This window comes from Fistularia commersonii, chromosome 34 (genome assembly GCF_037954325.1).
Source record: "Fistularia commersonii isolate RoL2024-O1a breed Wild chromosome 34, RoL_Fcom_v1.0, whole genome shotgun sequence".
In the NCBI taxonomy this organism is placed as follows: Eukaryota; Metazoa; Chordata; class Actinopteri; order Syngnathiformes; family Fistulariidae; genus Fistularia; species Fistularia commersonii.
This window is the reverse complement of record NC_141317.1, coordinates 8,915,884-8,939,167: the sequence shown is the minus strand read 5'-3', so window position 1 is coordinate 8,939,167 and position 23,284 is coordinate 8,915,884. Positions and strand designations below refer to the sequence as shown.

At 39.6% G+C, this 23,284-nt stretch overlaps 5 protein-coding genes across 8 annotated transcripts; 1 reads left to right on the top strand and 4 right to left on the bottom strand.

The window, feature by feature from the left end:
• Positions 1–58: 58 nt before the first annotated feature.
• On the bottom strand, positions 59–4,867 carry LOC147214510 (14-3-3 protein beta/alpha-1). Its single transcript, XM_086141510.1, has 6 exons — positions 4,596–4,867; positions 3,219–3,520; positions 2,987–3,110; positions 2,286–2,449; positions 2,086–2,181; positions 59–1,990 (listed from the first exon to the last, which is right to left on the bottom strand). The coding sequence occupies exons 2-6, from the start codon at positions 3,510–3,512 to the stop codon at positions 1,934–1,936; spliced, it is 735 nt and encodes a 244-aa protein (XP_085997636.1). The 5' UTR covers positions 3,513–3,520; positions 4,596–4,867; the 3' UTR covers positions 59–1,933.
• Positions 4,868–5,922: 1,055 nt separating this feature from the next.
• Positions 5,923–7,406, top strand: ognb (osteoglycin, paralog b). The gene is made up of 6 exons (XM_086141509.1): positions 5,923–6,084; positions 6,184–6,232; positions 6,485–6,649; positions 6,725–6,927; positions 7,024–7,116; positions 7,236–7,406. The coding sequence occupies exons 1-6, from the start codon at positions 5,986–5,988 to the stop codon at positions 7,404–7,406; spliced, it is 780 nt and encodes a 259-aa protein (XP_085997635.1). The 5' UTR covers positions 5,923–5,985.
• Positions 7,407–7,781: 375 nt separating this feature from the next.
• On the bottom strand, positions 7,782–10,121 carry uqcc5 (ubiquinol-cytochrome c reductase complex assembly factor 5). The gene is made up of 2 exons (XM_086141511.1): positions 9,844–10,121; positions 7,782–7,931 (listed from the first exon to the last, which is right to left on the bottom strand). Exons 1-2 carry the CDS (start codon positions 9,995–9,997, stop codon positions 7,843–7,845), a joined length of 243 nt encoding a protein of 80 aa, XP_085997637.1. The 5' UTR covers positions 9,998–10,121; the 3' UTR covers positions 7,782–7,842.
• A 1,212-nt stretch (positions 10,122–11,333) lies between these two features.
• Positions 11,334–15,001, bottom strand: kctd6b (potassium channel tetramerization domain containing 6b). Of its 4 annotated transcripts, XM_086141794.1 has the most exons (4): positions 14,834–14,873; positions 13,584–13,685; positions 12,182–12,877; positions 11,334–12,076 (listed from the first exon to the last, which is right to left on the bottom strand). In XM_086141794.1, the coding sequence occupies exons 2-3, from the start codon at positions 13,608–13,610 to the stop codon at positions 12,191–12,193; spliced, it is 714 nt and encodes a 237-aa protein (XP_085997920.1). In that variant the 5' UTR covers positions 13,611–13,685; positions 14,834–14,873; the 3' UTR covers positions 11,334–12,076; positions 12,182–12,190. The 4 variants fall into 4 exon arrangements, with proteins under 4 accessions (XP_085997920.1, XP_085997919.1, XP_085997918.1 ...); XM_086141793.1 differs by lacking the exon at positions 14,834–14,873 and adding an exon at positions 14,916–15,001 and having other exon boundaries at positions 11,334–12,877; XM_086141792.1 differs by having other exon boundaries at positions 11,334–12,877.
• Positions 15,002–16,548: 1,547 nt separating this feature from the next.
• abhd6b (abhydrolase domain containing 6, acylglycerol lipase b) lies at positions 16,549–21,704 on the bottom strand. The gene is made up of 9 exons (XM_086141790.1): positions 21,319–21,704; positions 20,889–21,020; positions 19,598–19,754; positions 18,533–18,646; positions 18,304–18,436; positions 17,496–17,653; positions 17,315–17,369; positions 17,135–17,235; positions 16,549–16,742 (listed from the first exon to the last, which is right to left on the bottom strand). The coding sequence occupies exons 2-9, from the start codon at positions 21,011–21,013 to the stop codon at positions 16,563–16,565; spliced, it is 1,023 nt and encodes a 340-aa protein (XP_085997916.1). The 5' UTR covers positions 21,014–21,020; positions 21,319–21,704; the 3' UTR covers positions 16,549–16,562.
• Between the last annotated feature and the right edge of the window lie 1,580 nt (positions 21,705–23,284).

Below are 23,284 nucleotides of genomic sequence, written 5' to 3'. Positions count from 1 at the left end.
TATCGCTAAAAGTAAGCCATATTAAAAAGTGGTTTCAAAAATGATCCTCAACGATAAGTTATCTTAAACGAAACTTTATTTCACTGAATGGTCTTTGACACTTTCCTATTTCTTACATGTATAGTGAAACTAGAATGTTTGTTTTTTTTAAGATACATAAACACAAAGCTAGAATTACACCAACCATTGTTTATCTCCATTTCTTCGTTGCTTTTTAGAGCTATTCTAGAAGTTTCACAACCACTTGTGTGCACTGGGTAATAGACTGTTACAGAAGCAAATTTAGCCATAAGACTTGTCAGTAAAAACAAAGCAAGTAAGATACCTGATATACAGACAGGCTTTGTTCCACATTCACTAACTGCATTTTCATCAAGCATCATCATGAACTGACATGATTTTTTTTTCAACAGAATATTAATTCGATTCATCGGAGCATTGTTAAGAATAAACAGACTGTCAGCTATGTGGAATGGTGTCTAACTACAATATGTGAAATGTAGTGGTGATACATGGTATTGTGACACTGAGCTTCTTTGCAAAGTGATAAAAAAATGGCCTTCGATAGCATCTTCAAAATAGACATTTATGAGGCAATAAGTCACACCAACTATAATGCACCTGAAGAAACTAAAGTCGAGATGGACCGCTTGAATTTCTCGTCCGGTCTAAATCGTGTCTGAAAACAAGTTAATTGTTGCCACCTACGTGAAAGAGGCTGCAAGAGAAAGCCAGGCACAAATATTTTTTGGAGAAAACAACCGCTTTAAGAGGGATATTTTGCAAGCAGGGTCGGTACAGTGTGGAAAGACATTTTCAATTAACATCAATAAAAGGGTACTTTAGGTATTACACACAAATGATAGTCAATATTGCAAAAAACATGGAACCACATTTGCGCACATACATTTTTCAATGGACTGAGATCAAGCAGCACCTTAACAGTAAGTAAAACTACAGTCAATCCATACTTAGTTTAAAAAAAAAAAAAAAAAAAAAAAAAAAAAAAAAAAAAAAAAAGAGCACTGCCTTTCCAAAAGCCTAAAAATGTGGAATGTCTTGTCTGCAGTATAGCTAACAAACATGACAATTTAAGGGTCCCTTAAAACTTTTAAAAACAGAATTTGTGAGCATGATCAAGGAGCATTACACCAAGATGTCAGTGTCACAATACAGCCTGCCTCCATTCTGTATGAGCCCACAGCAGAATTGCAGTTAGTTGAATACAGGATTGTACACGGGTCTGAAAATTCAAACACAACTGGTCTTGGGGTTGTGAAGCAAATGGAAATCCTACTATCACAGTGTTTGGTGGAAATCAACTGCCAGTTTAATTACCATACAATAGAACCTGTAAATATCATGAGGAATCACAAATAAGAAAAGTAACAAAAGTAGGATGAAAAATCCACAACTAGCTAGCCGGGACAAAGGAATTTGGAAGGACGATTAGAATTCACAACACCCCCCTCCCCCTGGATCGATCACTCACTCATGCACACTCACTCTCTCAATCACACACACACACACACACACACACACACACACACACACACACACACACACACACACACACACACACACACACACACACAGACACACACACACACGCACGCACACACGCACGCACGCGCACACACACACACACTGCTCACTCACATATAAACGAGCAGACATACACACAAAGCCAACAAAAACAGCAACATGGACTCACTAATCAATACAACAAGTTTCCACAAGGTAACTGAATTGGCTAACAACTGAAAATTACCCTGTCTCCTCACAGTGAACTGAGAGGGGTAAACTAGTTGGTCAGGAGCAATTCAGGCTGCTTGTCATACAGAAGAGGGAGGGGCTGATGGAGTGGAGGGGGATGTATATAAGTTGTCTGTGTTTAAGATAAGAGTGTAGGTGGATTAACAGTGCAATTCCATTAGTTTTCCCCTTCGCCAGCCTCTCCCTCATCTCCCTGGTTTTCTGATGTCCACAGCTGGAAACAGACAGAGAAGAATAGAAGGACGTTCCGTGAATAATGCATTCGGATAAAAGTGAGAGGGGACAAACGGCAAGAGGCCTTGGACTTACAGTCAGGTTGTCCCTTAGTAGTTGCATGATCAGGGTGCTGTCTTTGTAAGAATCCTCGTTCAAAGTGTCAAGCTCAGCAATGGCTTCATCGAATGCCTGAATTATAAAGACAGTTTGGTTAAGTAAAACCTCAGCCTTCCCAAGTTCTAAAGTTAACCTGTATCAGATGTCGAAGCGTCAGCTCAGGTCTGAATTCTCACCGTCTTAGCCAGACTGCAGGCCTTGTCCGGGTTGTTGAGGATTTCGTAGTAGAAGACTGAGAAGTTGAGGGCAAGACCGAGCCTGATGGGGTGCGTTGGCTGCATCTCGCCCTTGCTAATATCAAAAGCTTGTTGGTATGCCTGCTGCGAATTCTCCACCGTCTCTGAAGACACAAGATAATGAACAAAAACATTTTACAGTGTCTTTGAAAGCAGCGCCAATGATTTGGTGGCCACTTGGGGCTGATAAAAAGCAAACATTCTACATTATGAGCGGAACAGCCAAGTGAGGAAAATATCCAACTTACATGTGAAGCTTAAAAAGAGTCCACCTGGCAAATATTAAGACTATCTTTAAACTGTTTCCAAAGCCTTTTAGACTGTCCATGTTGAGTGCTGTTTTTTCCAGCTAACAGCCTAAAAGGCTCATAGCGTGGCAATGGGAACATATAGAACAGGCTAGCGCAAGTAACGCTACTTTTCATTTATGAAAGAACAATTCTGATTTTTCCTGGACACAAAGTTAAATAAAGCCATGACAGTTTGAGAAAAAAAAATATATATATGTTTTTAGGAACGCAAAATCCAGGTGTAATGAATATGTCAGCTCTTATTCTGGCAATTATGGATCCGACTTTACCCGTCGTGGCAAATATTGCATGACAGCACAATAATACAATGTAAAACACGTTTTCACTTACCCTTCTTGGTATCTCCAGATGCAACCTCAGACAGGTATCTATAATAGTCGCCTTTCATTTTCAGATAGAACACCTTGCTCTCAGCCCTAGTTGCATTGGTGATAAGGAACCGTTCAAGCAGCCCCTGTAAACGACAGAGATCTTCAGTTGTGTCGTCAAATCAAACACAAGAACGGCCTGCTTGTCGTGAGCGAAGACTCAAATTACCCCAAAAAATGTTAGAAGCCCTTACCAGAACATCATGACAGATTTCTTGAAGCTCAGATTCAATCTTCTCTCGGTATTCGCGTGCCATCTGCTGCTTTTTATCATTGCCTTCGGTCTTCTGCTCAATGCTGGAGATGACACGCCAGGATGAGCGGCGCGCTCCTACCACGTTCTTGTAGGCAACAGAGAGTAGGTTGCGCTCCTCATTTGACAGCTCTGCGCCTTGCTCCGTCACCAGCTTCATGGCTGCAGCCATGTCATCGTAGCGCTCAGCCTGCTCAGCAAGCTTGGCCTTCTGTACCAGGTCGTTTTTATCCATTTTTTAGACTGCGGAAAGAAGATGCAGAATTGGAATTAATTCTTCAAGGTTGATCAAAAAGACAGCCCTGGTACACCTTTCTTATTATTTAAGTGTGCACTGGCATTAGAGGTGACCCAGCTTAACTTTGTTTTGACACATAGTAGTCTTGAAGCTGGACAGCCGCTGGATTCCACTGAAAGAGGATGAGTACAAGGCCCTCTGGCAAGTGGGTCAGCCGTACACTTGCTAAGGTTAGCAGCTAGCGAATTGACAGCATTCTCAAAGTCTACCTCTTAAGCACATTGCGTCCGAAAAGGGACCCGATCCAGTGCAACAATAGCATCGCGGACTGCCACTGTAGAATAGTTCAATACGATCGGCGATTCTATTGACCTCCGATATTGTGCAAATCGACACTTTAGCCGAAGCCCTCCCGGGTCAGGTTATAATACCACCCCATATTATTGCTAGCGACACCAGCGGCATGATCGTTTCACTAACCCATAATTACCTTTTGAAATGGTGTCAAATTCATTCACGGTTCGTTTGGTTCTTAATTTCGTTCGCAGCCTAAGTGGATTAGATAACGTTACCGAAGCTAATCTGTCGTATTCATGTTGCCGCGGAGCGCCTAAACGCTAACGGTTTAGCTTCTTCCCATCGTCTGTACCTACATCTGACTGTACCGTTCCGTTAGCTAGGCCGGCAAATGCAACGGCCGACTTTCGTTCGCGAAAAACAAGATTGCGATACCGCGAATCGTTGAGTACTTTCTCCCGAAACAGACAGAAAACATAACCGAGCGTGGGTTTGGATAACTTTCGAGTTTAATTCATTTTCCGCAGCGGTACTGTGGCCCGCCCAGGCAGGCCAGCCTGTCAGAACAAAGTGTCATGGACCCGGAGCGTCGGTTAGCTCCTATGCTAACAGCTAATGCTACTTAGCGAGCCTTTCACAAACCCCGACAGCCAGCACCGTTAGCATGACGGCTCCTCAAAGAGATTCAATCGGGCGCGGCGAAACAGCCCATTTTCACCCGTCGTACGATAAAAACGCAACCCTACTGAGCGGTAATTCGTAACCACCGGTGATCACACTCACAATATTCGCGACTTTAAGTCCTGCTTTTTAGCTCTCTGGACGATTCAGCCTCCGTCCTCCGTTTCGCTCAGCGTATCTCAGGGCAGTACCACTTCCGCTGCACTGGCACTTGTATTTCCTCTTCTCCTCTCGGCGGCACACATCTGCCTTACGTAATGCAACTCCTGCACGGCTACTAAATATCATATCCGTGATCGAAAACCTGCCTCTATCTGGATTTTTCTGTGCCTTTTCCATGTATATTTGCAAAAAAAAAAAAAAAGAAAAGAAAAAAAAGCGATTTTAAAACGGCGACGCGTGTTTGTTGTCGAACCCGCATTGGTTTTTTTATGTCTGCTAGGACAGTGACATAATAGAAACACACGGTGTTCCCTTGCACCTTCCTGCACAAGTTAAATTCACAAATTGCTTTTAATCAGACACCGTAAAATCTCTGGCAGTTTTTGCAGAGCTGCAGACGGTCTTGTTTTTGAGGGGGTGTTGTCATTGAGTGACAGGCTTTGTAAGTTGTTGTTTTTTTTACCCTCCATAAATTGCCAACAAGGTCAATGGTCAAGGTCAGCGGAGAAGTGATGGACTGTTTTTGCTGAAAGACACATTAGCACTTAGTTATGCTTACCGGTAAAGCAGCTTCAGTTTACTTCGGACGCTGTAATAACCAGTTTGTGCGCGACGCAAATCCAGACGGTTCAGAAAAGGCAAAGTCTAAGTAATAATGTCATGAGACAAGAATTATTGTTTGACATATGATGGTATCTGCACTTGTGTAAAGGTCTTTGTCCTTCTCAGACCCTCTGCACAGGGGACTGGTCACATCATGAGATGACCACGGGACAGTATCTGTGCTTACAACCCAAATATGATTGAAGTTACGATTAAAAAATTACATTGATTTATATCAACCGGGGGCCAAAGAATTGTCAGCGATGATGTTTGTTGAAGACGTCGTTCGGGAGACGCTCCCCGACCTGAGTTAATTGGACAATAAAAGGATGATTTATCAATATGAATGTGCTACTACTTCAGGGATGAAACCATAAAATACAACTGCCATCTTTCTAATACGCATTGCAGCTAATTCAGGAAATGCCAATGCCACAAATCCAATTGACCTGCAAGTACACTTCTAAATATAATCAAATCTCACTATTTCTGTTTGTTAAAATGACAAAAAAAAAAACTGTAATGCTGTAATAGTGTCACCACGAATACCGGAGAGACTCAAACTAAATACGCAGCATGTATTGAGTTAAACCCATTCTTCTCTCCCCCTGCACTTCTTTCCATTGCCAGCTAAATAAAAACTGGATGGAAAAATTTTTAGCTCACATGTACCTCAGGTCCCTGCCTAAGCAGATCTTTCCTTTCTCTCACCAGCAGCAGCAACACAATGATGCGTTTTCGGAGCGTAATTTTCGTATGTGCTTTGCTCCTGAATGCATTCACATCTGTATTAAATCAAAGAGCCGTGGACATGGCGAGAACTCAGGTAAAATATGCTCTGGGCCTAAAAACCCTAAGTCCAGTGACAGAGTGAAATGAAAGCGTTAATATAATGGGTTTTGTTTTATTGTTTGTTTTTTTACAGGATCATGGCACCCCTCAAGACACGGATCCAGCAGGTCCAACAGCTGATGGTAAGATTCTCAAAACATGATTTTCAGCAACTGTTTTGAGGTTGATTATGCAACACTTACTGAGGAATTCTTGCACATTTTTGTGAATGGAGCTAAGGCCATATTATGTAATAAAGGGGCTGATCGAGTAACCTGATCTCGGCTGTGTCGTGCATTTTAAGCCGCACAGCAGAAATGCAGAGGAAGAAAGTAGTTGTATTATTTATGAGGCAAATGCGGTAGCATAGTTTTGTTTGTTTTTTTTTCCAACAGAGCTGCCAACATGTCTACTGTGTGTTTGTCTGAGTGGGTCTGTTTACTGTGAGGACGTGTCCCCTGAAATGTCAGCTGTCCCAGCACTGCCCAGGGAAACCGCATATCTGTATGCGCGTTTCAACAAAATCGAAAGGATAACCACTGCAAACTTCGCCGACACAGGTAAATGGGAGGCGACGCCTCGACTATTGCTTTTCTTCTGTGACTTTGTCTTTCAAGGTTTCTGCTTCTTTCCAGTCACACTGAAAAGAATTGACCTGACGGGGAATCTCATCTCCGAGATAGAGGAGGGAGCATTTTCCGGACTTACCAATCTGGAAGAGCTCATACTTTCACGCAACAGACTGACGAAACTTCCGATACTTCCCACCCAGCTGATGTCATTCAATGGCAATTTCAACCAGCTAACAACCAAGGGTGTAAAATCGACAGCATTTATTGTAAGTTAACGAGTTAGTCCACTAAAATGTTGCAGACAAGATGTCATTGAGAATATTTGAGATCTTTTACATGTGTGACTTCTCCTGGCGCTGCAGAAACTCACAAGGCTGGAATATCTGTATCTTGCAAACAATGAGCTAACAGCAGTGCCCAAACTCCCAGAGTCTCTCTGCACTGTGCATCTGCACGTAAGTATTTCTGTCATTCATTGAAAGTCAGAAAAGCTCTGAGAGAGAAAGAAACCACGTCCAGATTTTATTGCGGCGTGCCGAGCAGCTGTGTGACCGGCCACCACTGTCTCCCACAGAACAATGTGATCCAAACGATAACAGATGACACATTTTGCAAAGGGAACACCAGTCACTATATCCGGACCAACATGGTTGAAGTGAGACTGGACGGGAACCCCATCGTGCTGTCTGAATACCCAAACAGCTTCATTTGTCTCAAGACTCTCCCGGTCGGATGGTACAAATAAGTGAAGAAGAGCATGCTTTAAACAAAGGGAACAAATTACAGCTCATAACTTACATTTTATTCTTAAATAAAGGTTTACAGTATGGGTTTCAAGACTTTAATCACAGTAGTTTTTTAGAGTGTATGCACTGTGCCGACTGCTTGCAAGAGCTCAACTGTTTTATCTGTTTGTCGTTTTTTGAGATCCCGACCAATTTACCTGTCAGTCATTTGTGTTTACTTTTGTTAGCTTGGCTGAGACTGCTTTCTCATCAAGAAATGCTGTTTATGATATTCATGTCTTTGTTTTAGTCTCGCACACATACACACCCACGCACATCCAGAACTATGGCGCTCTTAAAAAAAATAACAACACGCTGTAAAGTCCATTCAGACTGGTTGGAAGAATGTATCTCGATGAGATACATGTTAGAGTCCACGTTGAGGCTGACCATCTCTCATTTGGCTGCAGGGTCATTGATACTGAAACCATCCGATATTTTCTGTTGGTACTCCCGTTCTGATTGTTTTCTTCTATAGACATCATCTGGAAAGCAATGGGAGACAAACTTAAGACACGTGAAGTATCATGCACTTTGATGCAGTTCAGCTCCATAGTCAAGAAAGTTTGTGTGATGAAGATTTGTCTCCCCCCCCCACAGCAGATGGTGCTCTTCCAACTGTGACTTATCTGTTGCCAAATAAAACATTTGCAAATATGAAATAAAAATGAACAAAAAAAAATCTACATCACTTCTGTTCTTTATTTTAAGTGGGTTTCCGTCTACTGCAGGTTACTAGTTTGTGCATGTAGTGCAGTCAAAGAACTGTATGATGATGATGGGGGAAAAGATTTGAGTTTATTGATCAGCAAGCTGCACAGATTTACTTGGATAATCAATATTCTAATAGTCCAAAAGTGGGGACGATATGGAAACACCAGTACAATCCATACTGCGGCAGCATGGAACCCAAACCAGTAAAATATTTTTGCAACGGTGATCTCTTCCTATCAGCCCATAGATTCTGGAAATGAAGGCTATAATTTTACTCTTTACATCCTATGCAAGGTGACAGGACAGTGCCTCATCTCAGATGTTAATACATTTCCCCCAATTGCCCCTCTGGGGCAAATAAATTTTTTTCTGATTCTAAATTGCCAGTGGTGGGGTTGAGTAGTCTTGATCTCTCATAATATATATGATAATATATATAACATTTTATATATATATATATATATATATATATAATCATGATTAAAAGTTGATACATATAAAATTAATAATAATTAATATAATATATAAAATAATGATTATATATAATCGTGATTATTAATTTATATATATATATATGTATATATGGATTAAAATTAATTTTTATTCAATGAATAATAATGACTATATATATATATCATTAATAATACTGATTATATATATATAATAATTATATATACATATATATATATATAATCATTATTATTCATTATTTTACATATGTTATCATGTACAGAATTGCACTTCACAAGGCCTTCAGATATACATTGTATAGTTTCCCACAAAGAAGAACACAACTCTAGTTTGCGCACAATCATTTAAATCCAGCCTTTCCAAAAAATATGATGAAACTTCTATTTCATTTCAAAATTTGAAGTCATTATATTTCTTTGTCACACCAACCATCACCAATAGTAATGGAATGACAAAGGTCAATAATACAAGCCACAGAGAGTGGTTTGCTCAGAGTCACTTCTGTGCCGCTGTTTATTGCTAAAGTGGTATTTAAAAGGTCAGGAATGTTGAAATATTGAGAGAACTGACTATTTTGCAGATGCTGAAATACCAGCCGGCGGTGCCCAAACTCTGGGTCTGTATATCAATGTTGCCTATCCATAAAGTTTGATCATTTATTTTGCAATTCAGGTCAAGGTAGTTTGCCTTGGGCCAAGAAGCGAGACGGACTCCTCTCCCGGTGGTTATTCTTGGACATTCACTGAAGCTCCTGGGCAAAAACAGATGTTGCAAGGGCGGGTAAGATAGATGGATGAATTGAAAATAGAGTGAAAAATAGGGCCAGAGCTGCTTCACAGATTCATTATCCCAGGATGACTATCAGTCTGCTGTGAAGGCTCCTTCCAAACTCCTCTAGAGGAAGGAAGAGATAAGATGGGCTCTTGCTTGCATAGGAGCTTGCAAAGTGTCCCTTTAAACGTCTGGTTTGTGTTTGTACAAGGAGTGATGGAGCTGCCTGACTTCCAGGAAGAAGAAAACTGTGACCTTCCATGTTTCACGGGATAGTGTTGAGGCTGCTAGCTTAGCTTACCATTGGTAACTACTAGCATGAACCAATACTAACTTTTCAAACATCTTACAGGTATTTCTGGTGGTTCTACAGTTCTGGTATTACTGTGAGTGTTTAATTTAAGTAAACCGAAGTAAATAAAAGCGATTATTTATACTTACAGAAAGTTTCTTTTCCTATTCTCACGTTGATCATAATCCACTCCATGACGCCGCCGATGCAAAAGAAGATCGGAAGAAACCTGTACGTCCCAAAACGACGTTTACCAGGCACAAGACTCAGGATATATCTTAAGTTTCTACTCCTTTGAAACATACTGACATAACACGCAAAAAGAAACAGGGGAGGTTGAAATTCCTTGATAAACAGCTCGACGTGGACCTACTCGTCCTTTCACAATGTTATGACAGAACAACGCGGTTGTGAGGGTGCGCTCGTTATATTGTCCGGCATCAAAAGAACGAGCGGGATATTATAAAATCATATGTGACTTTGTGGCAGCGCCGTACCATGATAGAAAACGAGCGTACCCGGAAGTGACACTAACGCAATATCCGGTGTGTGAACGGCATGTTAGGAAACAGGTATAACATAATAATAATAAGAATAAGAATAAGAGTAACTTTATTTATCTCGAAGGAAATTTTTGTGCCAGAGTTACAAGAAAAACATAACCATAATAAATAACAGTAGAAAATTGTATAAACAGTAAAAAAAAAGGGGGGATAAGAAATACAAATAAACTATAAAGTGTCTTAAGTAACAAGTGAAGACTATAAAGTGTCTAAGGGTCTTAAGTACCAAGTGAAAGACAAGGAGTGCACAAGAGTATGAAAAAATGATATACATGTAGCTGTTATGAAATGAAATATTGCACAGTTATAAACTTATATACAGATTTGTTATTTCAATTTACAGTAAGTGGGTGAGATTTATTTTTTTCTAAGGTTTAAGGTTTAAGGTAATTAAAAAGTCTGATAGGCTCAGGTAGGAAAGACCTCCTGTGGCGTTAGATAATGCATTTCGATTTGTAAAAATGTATTTATACATTCAACAGTTACAATTGTGTTGTCAAAATGTGCTTTTATAAAAACAGCTTATATTGGATGAAATATCATGATGTGTATGTCTTTTGATACTTTCTCCAATAGGCTTTTGGGTTTTCCACATGATTACAATGTTTCTGTGCTATATAATGGCATTTGTAGGAGAGGACTCGAAGTATGTGGATTTTTCTATATATTGCCCATGTTATTCCAAATGAAATAAGAGCAAAATGATTATAATCATTTCCATTGGGCATGTTTTTGGACAGCCAAAAACCCAAACACCACACAGAAAAGGCCAATTGAGGTTGCATTTGTCTTATTTTCTGTTAGACTTGGTGTAAATAAAGTAGGCAACCAGATGGAAATCATATGGTGTCATAGGCTTGTGTTCACTTGTAAATGACACAAATCATATACTGCATCATTTCTTTTCTACTATATCATTTTGCTTCTTATATTTGAGTCACATTCTTCAAGATTTTCATTTTGTCCGGGGACCAAATTCAGCATTTTTTTTTTTGCAGAAGATTGAAACTGCCTGTAATTGGTGTGATGTGACAGCCGATACGGAGGCGAACTGTAGTCCATCGACAAAACCAAAATTGACTGACAAATACACAAATGTATTTATTTGGCAGGAATGATGAAACACATCACTGTGGTTTGTAACAGTTGAGTCTAACAGCATATAATATTGCACAGCACAAACATCAAATACAAATACAGACACTAAACATTCAGACACATGCAACAACTACTTAGGTGTTCAGAGATAGTACCGTACAGAAATAAAAGTGAACTAAGATACTAATTTTAAGCTCTACCCTAACCACAGTAAAAAGGAAAATGGGGTGAAATTAATCAAAATTTATTTTATGTATAATCAATAAAAACATTTTTAAAGTCCTGACAATTTCAGATCCCAATCTCTTTTGCTACCTTTTTGTTTCAGAACGGGTTTAACCTATGGTTGGAAGTTTAACCACTTCCAACAGATTCATGAATAATCCGCACACGATTTTCTTTTTACATGTGCTCAGTCTCGATCCACCTTGAACAATTACATGTGAATCTGATACCACACATTGGCAGTGAGTCTCAAATCATTACTGGGAGATTACACTTTATTGCTTTATTGCTATTAATGATGCAGGGTGTTTCTGTTGAACACTAAATGCTTTCTTTTTGTTTATAGACCACGCAATCATGTAAGGGTTCAAGAAATGTATTTTTAGCTTTCCAACAGATTGAAAGTCTTCATGTGGGAAAACTTACTTGCACTTCCAACAGATACATTAAACAAGACGACAGTCTTTTATGCAATCTGTTCGTATATTTGGCCCCCCTAAAAAAGAAAACAAATATTATCAGTACATTACAGAAACAAAGGTCATTTTTTGCTCTGTTTGTGATCATGTATGATAGTCAGACAAAACTGAGGGAATGCCACCATTTCAAGTCAGTCCTCGACTTTGTGAGCTGGTCTGCAGAAAGTCCAGTGATGTTCCACGGTGTTTTCGTTTGCACGTTCACTCATGTGGTGCACACGTGTGTTCCGGATAGTGAAGCCTTGTTTCATTATGTAGTCCATGAGGTGAACCCGTAGAGACACCTCTTGATGATAGTCACATGGTCCAAAGGTGAAGGACACCTGACAGTCTCTGGTGTCCATCATGTGTTTGTTCCACTTGGTGAAATTATTGGAAATTCCTTCCAGCAGGGCATGAACCTTTGTTGTTATGGTAAGCTGCGTGATGATAACAGCCACTGGGTTTGAATATTTTGACAGTTTTCGGGTGCTTGAGAGCTCCACCACCTGCTCGAAGATGTCAGGGGGATACAGCGGCTTGGGATCATTAAGGCACTGGATCAAAGGTTCAATTTGGTAGAAATCCGCCTCTTTTCTCAACAGGTCGGTCTCTGTGAAGTCAACCGGAAGGGTAAGCTCAGACGTCCGCAGGAAATTCAGGATATACCTGAAAAGTGTTCCATCGCGATCAATAAAATAATTCCCTTGGGAATCACGCGTGGTGGGGAAATCTCCCCGAAACATTGCACCCAGCATGGAGTCTGGGTAACGCTGCAGAGTGGATAGGCTGGTCGTATACAAGTGGCCTCCCACATTCAATGTCACAGGCGTAGTCATCTGGTACAAAGAGCAAAGGGAAAAAAAAAAAACATGTTATTGGATTGTACGAGTGAGAAAACAAGCAAACAAAAAAAGTGTAATTCTCTTAAAACATTAAACACATTTCTTCTAGGTGTCTAGTGTGCTTTTTGAACTTGATGAAGTCCTGAGGGTTTGAACATCAACATAGTGATAAAGGCTGATGGAGGGGGAATGTCAGAGACCCTTGACTAAATGTTGGTCAAATTAAAGTGACCAACTCTGGGTAAGAAGTATTTTTTGATAGATTATACATGGAAGTAAATTCGTCTTTGCCAAACACACAAGTATGTGAATATTTAGTTCCAAGTACACTTTGGCCACCAATTCCTAGGTTCCCCTTGCTTTAACTAGTGCTGGAGCATGATGCACAAAAACAAGAATAAATTAAGCTGTTTTTGTTGCTTTGCTGCTGAACAAAGTTGAATTAATTAACAAAAGTTATAGTTTGGCCAACAATTTGCATCCGTGATGCAGAAAATCTTAAATACTGAGTAAATATTGGGAGGCTGTGTAAGAACCTCGCAAAAACAACAACCTAAGATGACATTGACTCAACACCTCCTAAAAGAAATAACAACCAAACATTAATTTAAGTGGCTAATGGCGTGAAATTAAGTGAGGCTATTTTGACAGAAACATTTGACATGTTATTATTTTAGCCTGCTTTACAGCCATGTCTTACCCTATGGCCCCAGTCTCCATTATCCATTTGTAGAGCAATACCCACTTGGTCAAACCCAAAACTGAGAGGGAACAGATGTGGTTTGGCTTACTTCAATTTCACCTGCGAGAAAGCAGTCATATTACCGTAAGCTGTAATCAGGTTACACAGAATATCAAGGAAACGACTGCACACACTGAAATCACAATCATCTACAAGGAAAACACTCCTCCGAGTTTATTCTCTTCAAAAGCAACACTGATCTTATGCTGTTGAGTAAATCATGCTATGTGTCAAATCACATTTTGAGCTATTGTGTTATAACATTTGTTATAATGTAATTATATTAATGTCATTCTTCTTTTTCTGCACTTTACATGCAGCACTGCGCATGTAACTACTGCCACTTAAACTGTACTCATACTTGCACCTGCACTTTGTGAGTTACACACCAAGCTTCACTCAATGTTTTATTTGCACTGCCAAAGCCATTCATATTTATAATAATGTTTACACTAACTACTTATCGTCAATACAAATCCATATGCACTGTGGACAGCAAAGTGAGAATTTCATTGTACAGAGAAACACGTTTCCACACAGTACATATGACACTTTGAATCTTGATTTGTTTTGCACTCGATCTTGCCAATTTTGCAAGAGCGATCTCAACTGAAGTGTAATATAAAACAACCCCTTTTTATGTGGATTATAATATATAGCAATCACACTACAGTGATATTACGAGAACACCCTGCACTTCAGGACTAGGAAGAGGGAGGCGATGTATCCACATATCCAAGTGACACTTGACGGTCAACTGAAAGTAAAACACACTGCTGAGTTCAAATAGCCGTTAAGAATGAGAGACGGCCAAACCGTGGACGTTAACACTCTCAGTTGGAAGTTAGAGACACAGTGCGAGTACACAGAAACCTCAATGGACTGGGGCACTGAACGCTTCAGAAACAAGCTAACAAACGGTGCACAGCCACTGTGCGGTGACTCATCCATCATCAGCCCCTTTCTTAGTCTCTGCGATGAGAGGAAATGATACAAGGGGGTGGCTAAAGCACCAATTTTATTCCATGAAAATTAGAAGGCGATCGTTTTTTGCGTTCAAAAGCAATGACAACTGTGAATGTTAGCCAGCTAACTGCTAGCTAGACGCTAACGGAGCTAGCAACCTATAAAAATACGCTGATTTTTACTACAAGTGAACGGGGGAGTAAAAATGTGGAAGTAAAATAGATTTTAAAACAAATCCTTACCGTCTATCTTTTACAGGTGCGGAATGCTGTTTGATTTGGCCGATAAACGATAGGTTGGAGCGGCGCAGACACGGATGCTCACCGGGAGGCAGCTGCACTCGGCTCCGGGTGGTAGCGGCGGACTGCGCACGTCAGTGCGGAGTGAAGGCAGGAAGCGCCGCGTCCTCACACGGACACATCCGCCAGTTTTGAACTTTCCCCTTTCTTTCTGTGATCGCTTGACTTTGAAAAATACAATTTGTGGGGGAAAATTGGACCTTAACGCACAAACATCTGGGAAATCACAGTAGGGTTAATTTCAGTCGCGCGCCCGGATGAACACACCGGGCCGATTGGACCGATGACCGGAAGTAGTGCTGCGTTCACGGCCCCGAAACTTGAACTGCAGGTCGTTTAAGGGAAAAAATTAAATTAAATTTAAAAAATGAAAAGTGGAGGTTTTCTTCCCTTATTGTACGTTAGATTCCCAGGGAATGTTGACATATGTTGACCAACGGTTTCGGCGGCCACGATTCATCAGCTCGAATTGCAGCCAATCAGAGCGCGGCGACGTGTGGCTTTGCAAATGTAAACAGACAACCTGTTGCTAACAAGTGGCTCCACAAGTCCAGCAAATAACATTTGCTAAACCCTGAAAGTTGCTTTTGTTCAACATTTAAAGTAAATAATATTCCACCCGGGTTCATTCAGTAAGAATTTGCAGCATTTAAGTAACAGGTCTGCCAAACTACATGATAGTTGTGACTGGTATGAAGAATGAAAACCAAGAAACTAAGTCAGATTTTCCCCCCTCCACAGTCTCATGAAAATCTTTTTCATTTTCACGTTTTTGACAAAGTAACATAAATATGTTTTACAGGAAATTAATAAAAATATCATACAGATATTTCTCAAAAGTTAGCATTCAGTTGTCAAGAAATAGACCAAAAATATTAGAGTTAGCAGTAAATAATCAACAATAAATTAGTTACAAGGCATCAATTTAAAGTCAGCAAGAATTTACCCAAAAATCTGAAGTAACTCACCTTAAAACCTAAAATAAGCCCCCACCTGTAGTTGAAATAGTAAAGTCAGAGCAATCAACATATCATCAGTTGATGATGATCAGTTAGCCTTTAAATAGATAACATTAATCACTTTAAATACAGTTGTTGTTTTCTTCTTCATGTCTACATCATCTATGTATTGGAAATTAAGTGGGATTTCTTAATAGTGCTATGACCTTCAGGAAAATGATCATGAAGATGTTGCTCAATTACAGGCAATTAATTTTCCATTTTGGTTGATTTATATAGTGTCTGGCAACCTTTTGATGGATGTAACTTACATTTTTTATTTTTCAGTTGATTTGTTTTATGAGATAAATGATGCAGGATAAGCATGCAGAGGATGGATGGATGGATGGACAAATTCTTGATTATTTTAAGGTGATTTCAAACAAATGTTGGGGATATTTTATTTCTTCTTTCTATCACAAAGATAGTTTATTTTTTTATCAAATGTATTTGTGGTGGTTTTCCGCAAGCAAGTGAATTATCAAAGGGTTAATGATTAATAAAGCCCCTTTAAAATAAAATAAATACCTAGAGCTCTGTCTATACTTATAAGTGGATATATTGCAGCATTGAGGGTTGGGTCAGTCACATTGGTTCAGACTTCATGTGTTAAATGGTTGCAGAAAGATGGACACTTATAAGGCTTTGTCCGCATTCTTAATCCGGGCCTCTGTTTAGGAGGATTTCTTCGGGCCACCCCTGAGATCTTGCTGCATGATAATGAACTGCAAGATAAGTTTGGCTGTACGGCAAGGCCTCTCCATCACCACAGAATGGCCACAGTTGTCCAGCAGGTCCACTCTACAACCAGGCAATGCCTCTGCAATGACTCTTGCTCCAGACACATCCACCACCTGGAAAAATGAGGAACATTTAATAAGTTTTGCAAGAAATGGTTATTTTTATTTCCTAATAATCTGCCAATTCTTTTGAGAAAAAAAAGATGAAAATGAAGCCCAGTCATTAAATTAAAATCTGTAAATCTTTTCGCAGCTTGGACACTGGGAAACATCTGGAATTTAGTTTCAACTTACTTCTCCAGTCAGAACATTTGAAGGTTCTTACTTTATTTATGTGCAGATGTTGCACTAGAAGGCTGTTATCCCACTCAATGAAAAATAGACTATGAGGATCAATGCTGTGTGCAGTATGGCTTGAGGCACAAAGATTTTGGAGACAGTCTCGCTCTGTGGATGTGGAAATATTGAGAGTGGACCTTATGGTCCCTTTCAGCATCTGACTTTACCTGGTCTTGCTTGCCCCATATCACCTGCAAAGGCGCAGTGATCAAATGCAAGTGTTCATGCAAGGCATATCTGGATGTCTCACCAATAACTGCCATAAATACTGTTGAAAAAAGAAAAGAACTGGGTGTTTCTATGCAACAGGAACTTGATTATTATGCTGCAAATGTAAGCGCGCTGACCTCGGTGGTAAAAACTGTTGTGAGGCTCTCGGACATCAACTAATCCTTGGAGAATCTGAACACCACAGGCGCATGTAGAGACGGCAGGATTGAGTTATGCAGTAAAAAGAGTACTATATAGTATTTTGTGTCCATCCTGCATTTAAATGAATAACCCTGTCACTTTAAAGTTTGGCCTTACCTGCTGAGGGATTTTAAATCGAACGTGTGAACACAGTCTGAACATGTCCTCCATTTCCTCTGGTGTCGTCGGGATCAACGGGATGTTCAGAGTGTAATTGCTGCGCTCCAGGTCCTGCAGGTGATTGTCAAATTTGGTTTCACATGGGGGTTTTATACCTTAAGGATATAAAAAGGGATTAAATGTTGATCACAGGCTTATTGTTTGAAAACATATGAGGCAAAAATACAAAACTGAAAAGGAGACGTGGGGTATGTAACACTGCTGGGTTATCATCTGTCATGTTACCCAGTCACTAGATGCAAAGAGCGTCTGAAACTACGAATATGTCACCATGACTTTTTTGGAATTTAATTTTATTATCCCAGTGCACCTGAGAGCGGCTTTCCACACTTAAAACTGATACCCCTGCCATTATTTTTTCATTTTTCTACATTATTATCATTATTATTGCAGGGCATCATCATTTCATCACATAGGAGTGAAGTCTTTCCACTCATTCTATTGTAATGCGGTCCATTTGATTATTCCTTGTACACTGAAAAAGGACAATATAAAGCACGGAGTAGCGATAAAGGTTTCTGTTTAAAAAGCTAAGTGCATTCCACATGTTTACTCAGTAAATCCAATAAATATGAAATCCATTCAGCCTGCAGCCTTTAGTACTGATGTTTCTAATCAGATTCTCCCAATTTGAACATCTATGAAATAAATAAAATCCACGTAATTGTCCTTAGTTTCGATTGAAAAGAGCATGCCATGGCAAAATAAAGAAACAAACAAAGCATGCACACACAAAGGGACTGACCGTCTGGACAAATGAGAGTCATGCTACAGATTTCAGAGGGATAGCAGGCGGCGTAAACCCCGGCTACATGTCCCCCCATGGAGGTCCCAACCAAATGGAAAGATTTCCTGTTTAAATATACAGTTTCCACAAACTGTGGAAAATGAGCTGTAAACACGGATTCCCAGGGAAATTATCAAAACATATGATGAGCACAGTCGCGCAGGTGCTCGCTGGGATTCACGTGCACCTGATGGATCCGCCTGACTTGTCCCTCGATGGAATAATCATCGCTGTTAATGCGCGTCGTCCCCTCGTGGCCCGGCATGTCCACGCACACGATGTGCAGATGTTTGGGGAGATACTGGAGGAGAAGCAGACGGTAGTAGAAAAAGTCAAAGTAGTTTTTGTAACCGCTCTACAAATCTCCCATTCAGAGCCCCAGGGCTGAAATTCAGTTATATTAGAAAATGATGAACTTGATCCGTTTGATAAGCTGAGGTTTGAGAGTCTCAATATGAACAGAAGCAAGTTGATCTAATGATGCTCAGTGGTCTTTAGACAATTTCAGTGAAATTTCCTGATTTTTCTTTATATTTAATGTCATTTTTTACATAAATAACTTGAAAAATGTGCAAATAGATAAATAAGTATCCAAAAAATAATAATTCTGAACTGAGAGAATAATCTTCTTCTCTTTGAATTGATAATTACATTTTTAACATCATTTAATTTCAAAATGAGATGCTTTAGTTGGTGTAACATTCTTTTCTTTCTATTCAACATTTTTAAATGAAGCTATTTGATTCATGTAGATAAACGTAATTTTTGAAAAAAAAAATCTTTTTTGACTGCTGATTGATAAACTGAGGTTTGAGAGTCTCAATATGAACAGAAGCAAGTTGATCTAATGATGCTCAGTGATCTTCAGACAATTTTAGTGAAATTTCCTGATTTTTCTTTATATTTAATGTCATTTTTTATATAAATAACTTGAAAAATGTGCAAATAGATAAATATCCACGAAATAATAATTCTGAACTGAGAGAATAATCTTCTTCTCTTCGAATTAATAGGTTACATTTTTAACATCATTTAATTTCAAAATGAGATGCTTTAGTTGGTGTAATATTCTTCTCTTTCTATTCAGCATTTTTAAATGAAACTATTTTATTCATGTAGATAAACGTAATTTTTGAAAAAAAAAAAAATTCTGACTGCTGACTACTTTGGACATAAAAAAGCACAGACAAGCATAAGTTTGCTACACAGTCACAGCGATTAAATAAACTGTTTATGCGGTAAATGTCCTGACCTTGACAACTGTGAGCCAGGTGTCTTTGTGAGCGGAGAAGCCGTGCAGCATCAATATGGAGGGTCTCATCCCGGGCTTTCCTCTGTAAGAATAACAGAAGCGATATCCCCCGCAGTCTGCATAGCGCACCTGGAGGCCCAGAGTCCTCCTCCAGTACCTGCAGAGAACCTTGCATGTCAAACCTTTCATTTCATCTTTGCGCATATTGCTTCCGAGAATCGAAACCTTTAATTCAGTAAACTCAGGATCCTTTTGAATTTAGTTATAACAAATACAATAAGTATCCATTTACTGGATTGATTTAAGAGGACATCCAGTCATGATGTGTTTCACAATGAGAGGAAAGCAAGTTTTGGCTGCACAGATCGGGTGTTTACAGAGCAGAGTTTTGTGCAACAGTATTGCGGCCTGGGTTCTTTGGGTTTTATCCAGGCAACGTGCAGGCTTGCAGCCACTCGGGGCTAAAGGCAATAACAGGCTTGCGGTTTTGTCGGAGCATAATGCAGCTATAACAAGTGTAGGTGAAAGACAGTGCTCTTTACTGAAGGCTCAAAGGGACATTTGAACAGACACAGGGGCCGCAGAAAAAAAAGACAAAATCTATGTTAGTAGTTGGCCGAGTGATGACATGATGAAGATATCTGAATGGAGCGAAGAGCCAGCAGAAACACAATCTGTCATCACAATCTATTGTGTGAAATACAGTTTAAGAGCAGTTCAGCAAAGGTCAGGGGGTCGGTTTTATTTGACTTCCAGCACATTCTGGCATTACTGGAAATCAAAGAGGGGATGAAGAGTGGAATCAACACAGCGTGGTCGAAGTGAGAGGAAAAGGGTGGAACCTGACCAGAGGCACATCTTCAGGAGCAACAGAGATGCAATGACATCATGGAAGGGAGGCGTTTCTAACCTGACCACAGTTGGAATTAAAGGCTACAAATGCAACTCTTTGAATGCCAGATGCCATAAAACCTCACCAAAGAATACAGGCTGAATTTTCTAAAATGCAAACAAGAGCATGAAATATGTATCCAATGTTAAATAAATGAAGTCAGGTTGTGCAGCACTTTGCCGAAAAGTGCTTTATTATTATTATCATTATTCATAACTAGGAGTTGTGCAGCATTTATTAATTTCATAGCTTGAAAGCCTCCCTGTAATTTCTAATTTATTTAAGAAATATTTGATGCATGAGAGTGCTGCTCCGAGCCATTAATCGTAAACCATTTATTTCTGTGTATCAGATGTCCGCTTGGCATTTGAAGAAGAGAGGAGCGGTTATCATCCCTACCAGTAATACACTTTGATGAGTGCCGAAGGCCAGAGGAGGAAGGAAGCGACAAAAGCCAGAATGGGTATGGCCAGTGTTCCTCCGGCAATCAGAAACAGGTTCACCATGTCTAATTCAGCAGCCATGTCCCTTCTGAAATCATTCACATGAGCATTGCACATTTAGCCGGATAGAAGTCAGTTACATGTAACCAAGTGATGTCTGCGGTAAGAGATTTAAATGATAAAAGATATGTATTTGCAAATTTGGCAGTAAGAATCATACATCACAAAATAGATAAAAATCAAAACTTCCAATGCAAAAGATGACAACATATGTTTTTATGTACGTTTTTTATGAAGTGATCTATAAAAAATAAAATGTGCAGTCAACTATCACTGATAATTAGTTCAGTTTATTTACACTTTTTTTTTAAATAGTCAAAACTCACTTTTTAGATGATTTGTCTCTCTGGTCTCTTCTTTCACTGGCTGGCTCATACAACCGCCGTCTCAGCTGTTTGTTTTTCCAGCCTGCAGTCGCTTTGGTTAGTGGGAATTTTGATCAATTACATTCATAAACAGTCAGTCGTCAGTGTTGTGAAAACAATAACAAATAAGTAAAACTGAAAACAAGTCAAATCATCCCCGTAGGTCGCAGTTAGTCCCTTCAGATTAGGTTTGATCTGGACAAACTCATTGATTATTACTCATCAATGGGGAAAACCGGGCCACCGCATAATCCGGTCATTCTATTAAAGTGAACGTACAGCGATATACACTGCTCAAAAAAATAAAGGGAACACTTAAAAAACACATCCTAGATCTAAATGAATGAAATATTCTTATGAAATACTTTGCTCTTTACACAGTTGAATGTGCTGACAACAAAATCACACGAAAATGATCAATGGAAATCAATTGTATCAACCCATGGAGGTCTGGATTAGGAATCACACTCAAAATTAAAGTGTAAAAACAAACTCCAGGCTGATCCAACTTTGATGTAATGTCCTTAAAACAAGTCAAAATGAATCTGTGTTGCTTCCTGAGTGGACACTATGATTTCACACAAGTGTGATTGACTTGGAGTTACATTGTGTTGTTCAAGTGTTCCCTTTATTTTTTTTGAGCAGTATATTTCTCTCTCTCACACACATATTTTCATTAGTTGCTGAACACAGTCTGTACTTTAAGGCAGCGCTGAAACAAATCTTGATAATATTATTAGCACAGCAGCATCAAAACCATGTACAACCATACACGTGGAACTCCACAGTCCAGTTCTAAGGCCTCGTAAGGCTTTGGCCATGAGGCTGTCAATATGCGTCACCAATCGAAGATCCAAGATAGCAATCTGAGATCATGTGGTTGTGATTTAATACTTGATTCGACTGAAAATAATTTCACGTTGGCCGAGGAGAAGGGAGATGCGTTTAAAAAAACAAAGATCACAAGCATTATCACGGTGTCGTTGTGGATTAAAATGTCAGAGATCTTCACAGTGCCGTCCCTTCGGAGCAGAGAAGAGAGGAATTAAAACAAAAAAAAAAACATTTTTAACCTTGAAACACACTCCTGAGCGTCAAGCACAAAATCTCACCACTTGGTGTCATGAGAGAGACCCGTTTGCAGCCAACACAACCAGTGTTTGTGTGTGCGTGTGTGTGTGTGTGTGTGTGTGTGTGTGTGAGAGAGAGCTCATCCTTTCTGTCCAGCCAGCTTTCCACAGGCACTTTGTCTTTTTTTTTTTCTAAAAAAGAAAAATAAAGCATCATAAAGCAGTGCCCTCTAGAGTTTAATCACAATTTGAGCAGTTACTGTAATTTTATATGGTCTGTATATTCTTACAAAATGATGAGATGCTTACACACAGCAAAATATAAATATTAAATGCATGATTAGACTAATATGTAATGAGTTTTATTGTTCAAGACAAAGGGGTGTCATGCTAAATATTTCCACCATGTAAGATTGGGTGTATTTCACTGTGTGAAGAATATTATCAATATATAGTGAGTTAACGGGAGCAGGAAATACAAACAGAATCTGAGAATCTCAAAAGTACATTTTCACACAAGCTATAAAATGAGCCGCGTGGGAGATGGGTTTAATTGTTGTAGAAACCGAATGCATAACATTAAATTACAGCTACATTACACACAGGCCTTGAATTACCTTGCAGATCGCCTTTATCACAATGCCAGGCTGCATCTTTGGACCACTACCGATGACCTAGATACAAACTAGAGCAGAACAAATCCACAGTAACTCTGCAGAGGCTCACTTTAACTGGGAATCAGTCTCGTATTTGGGTTCATACAGGACGAAAGGGTCTCTCCTCGATCTTCCCGTGGTAACACGCCTGGCACGATATCACCATGGCGGTCGTGAACTTCCGTCTGATGAACGTGACGG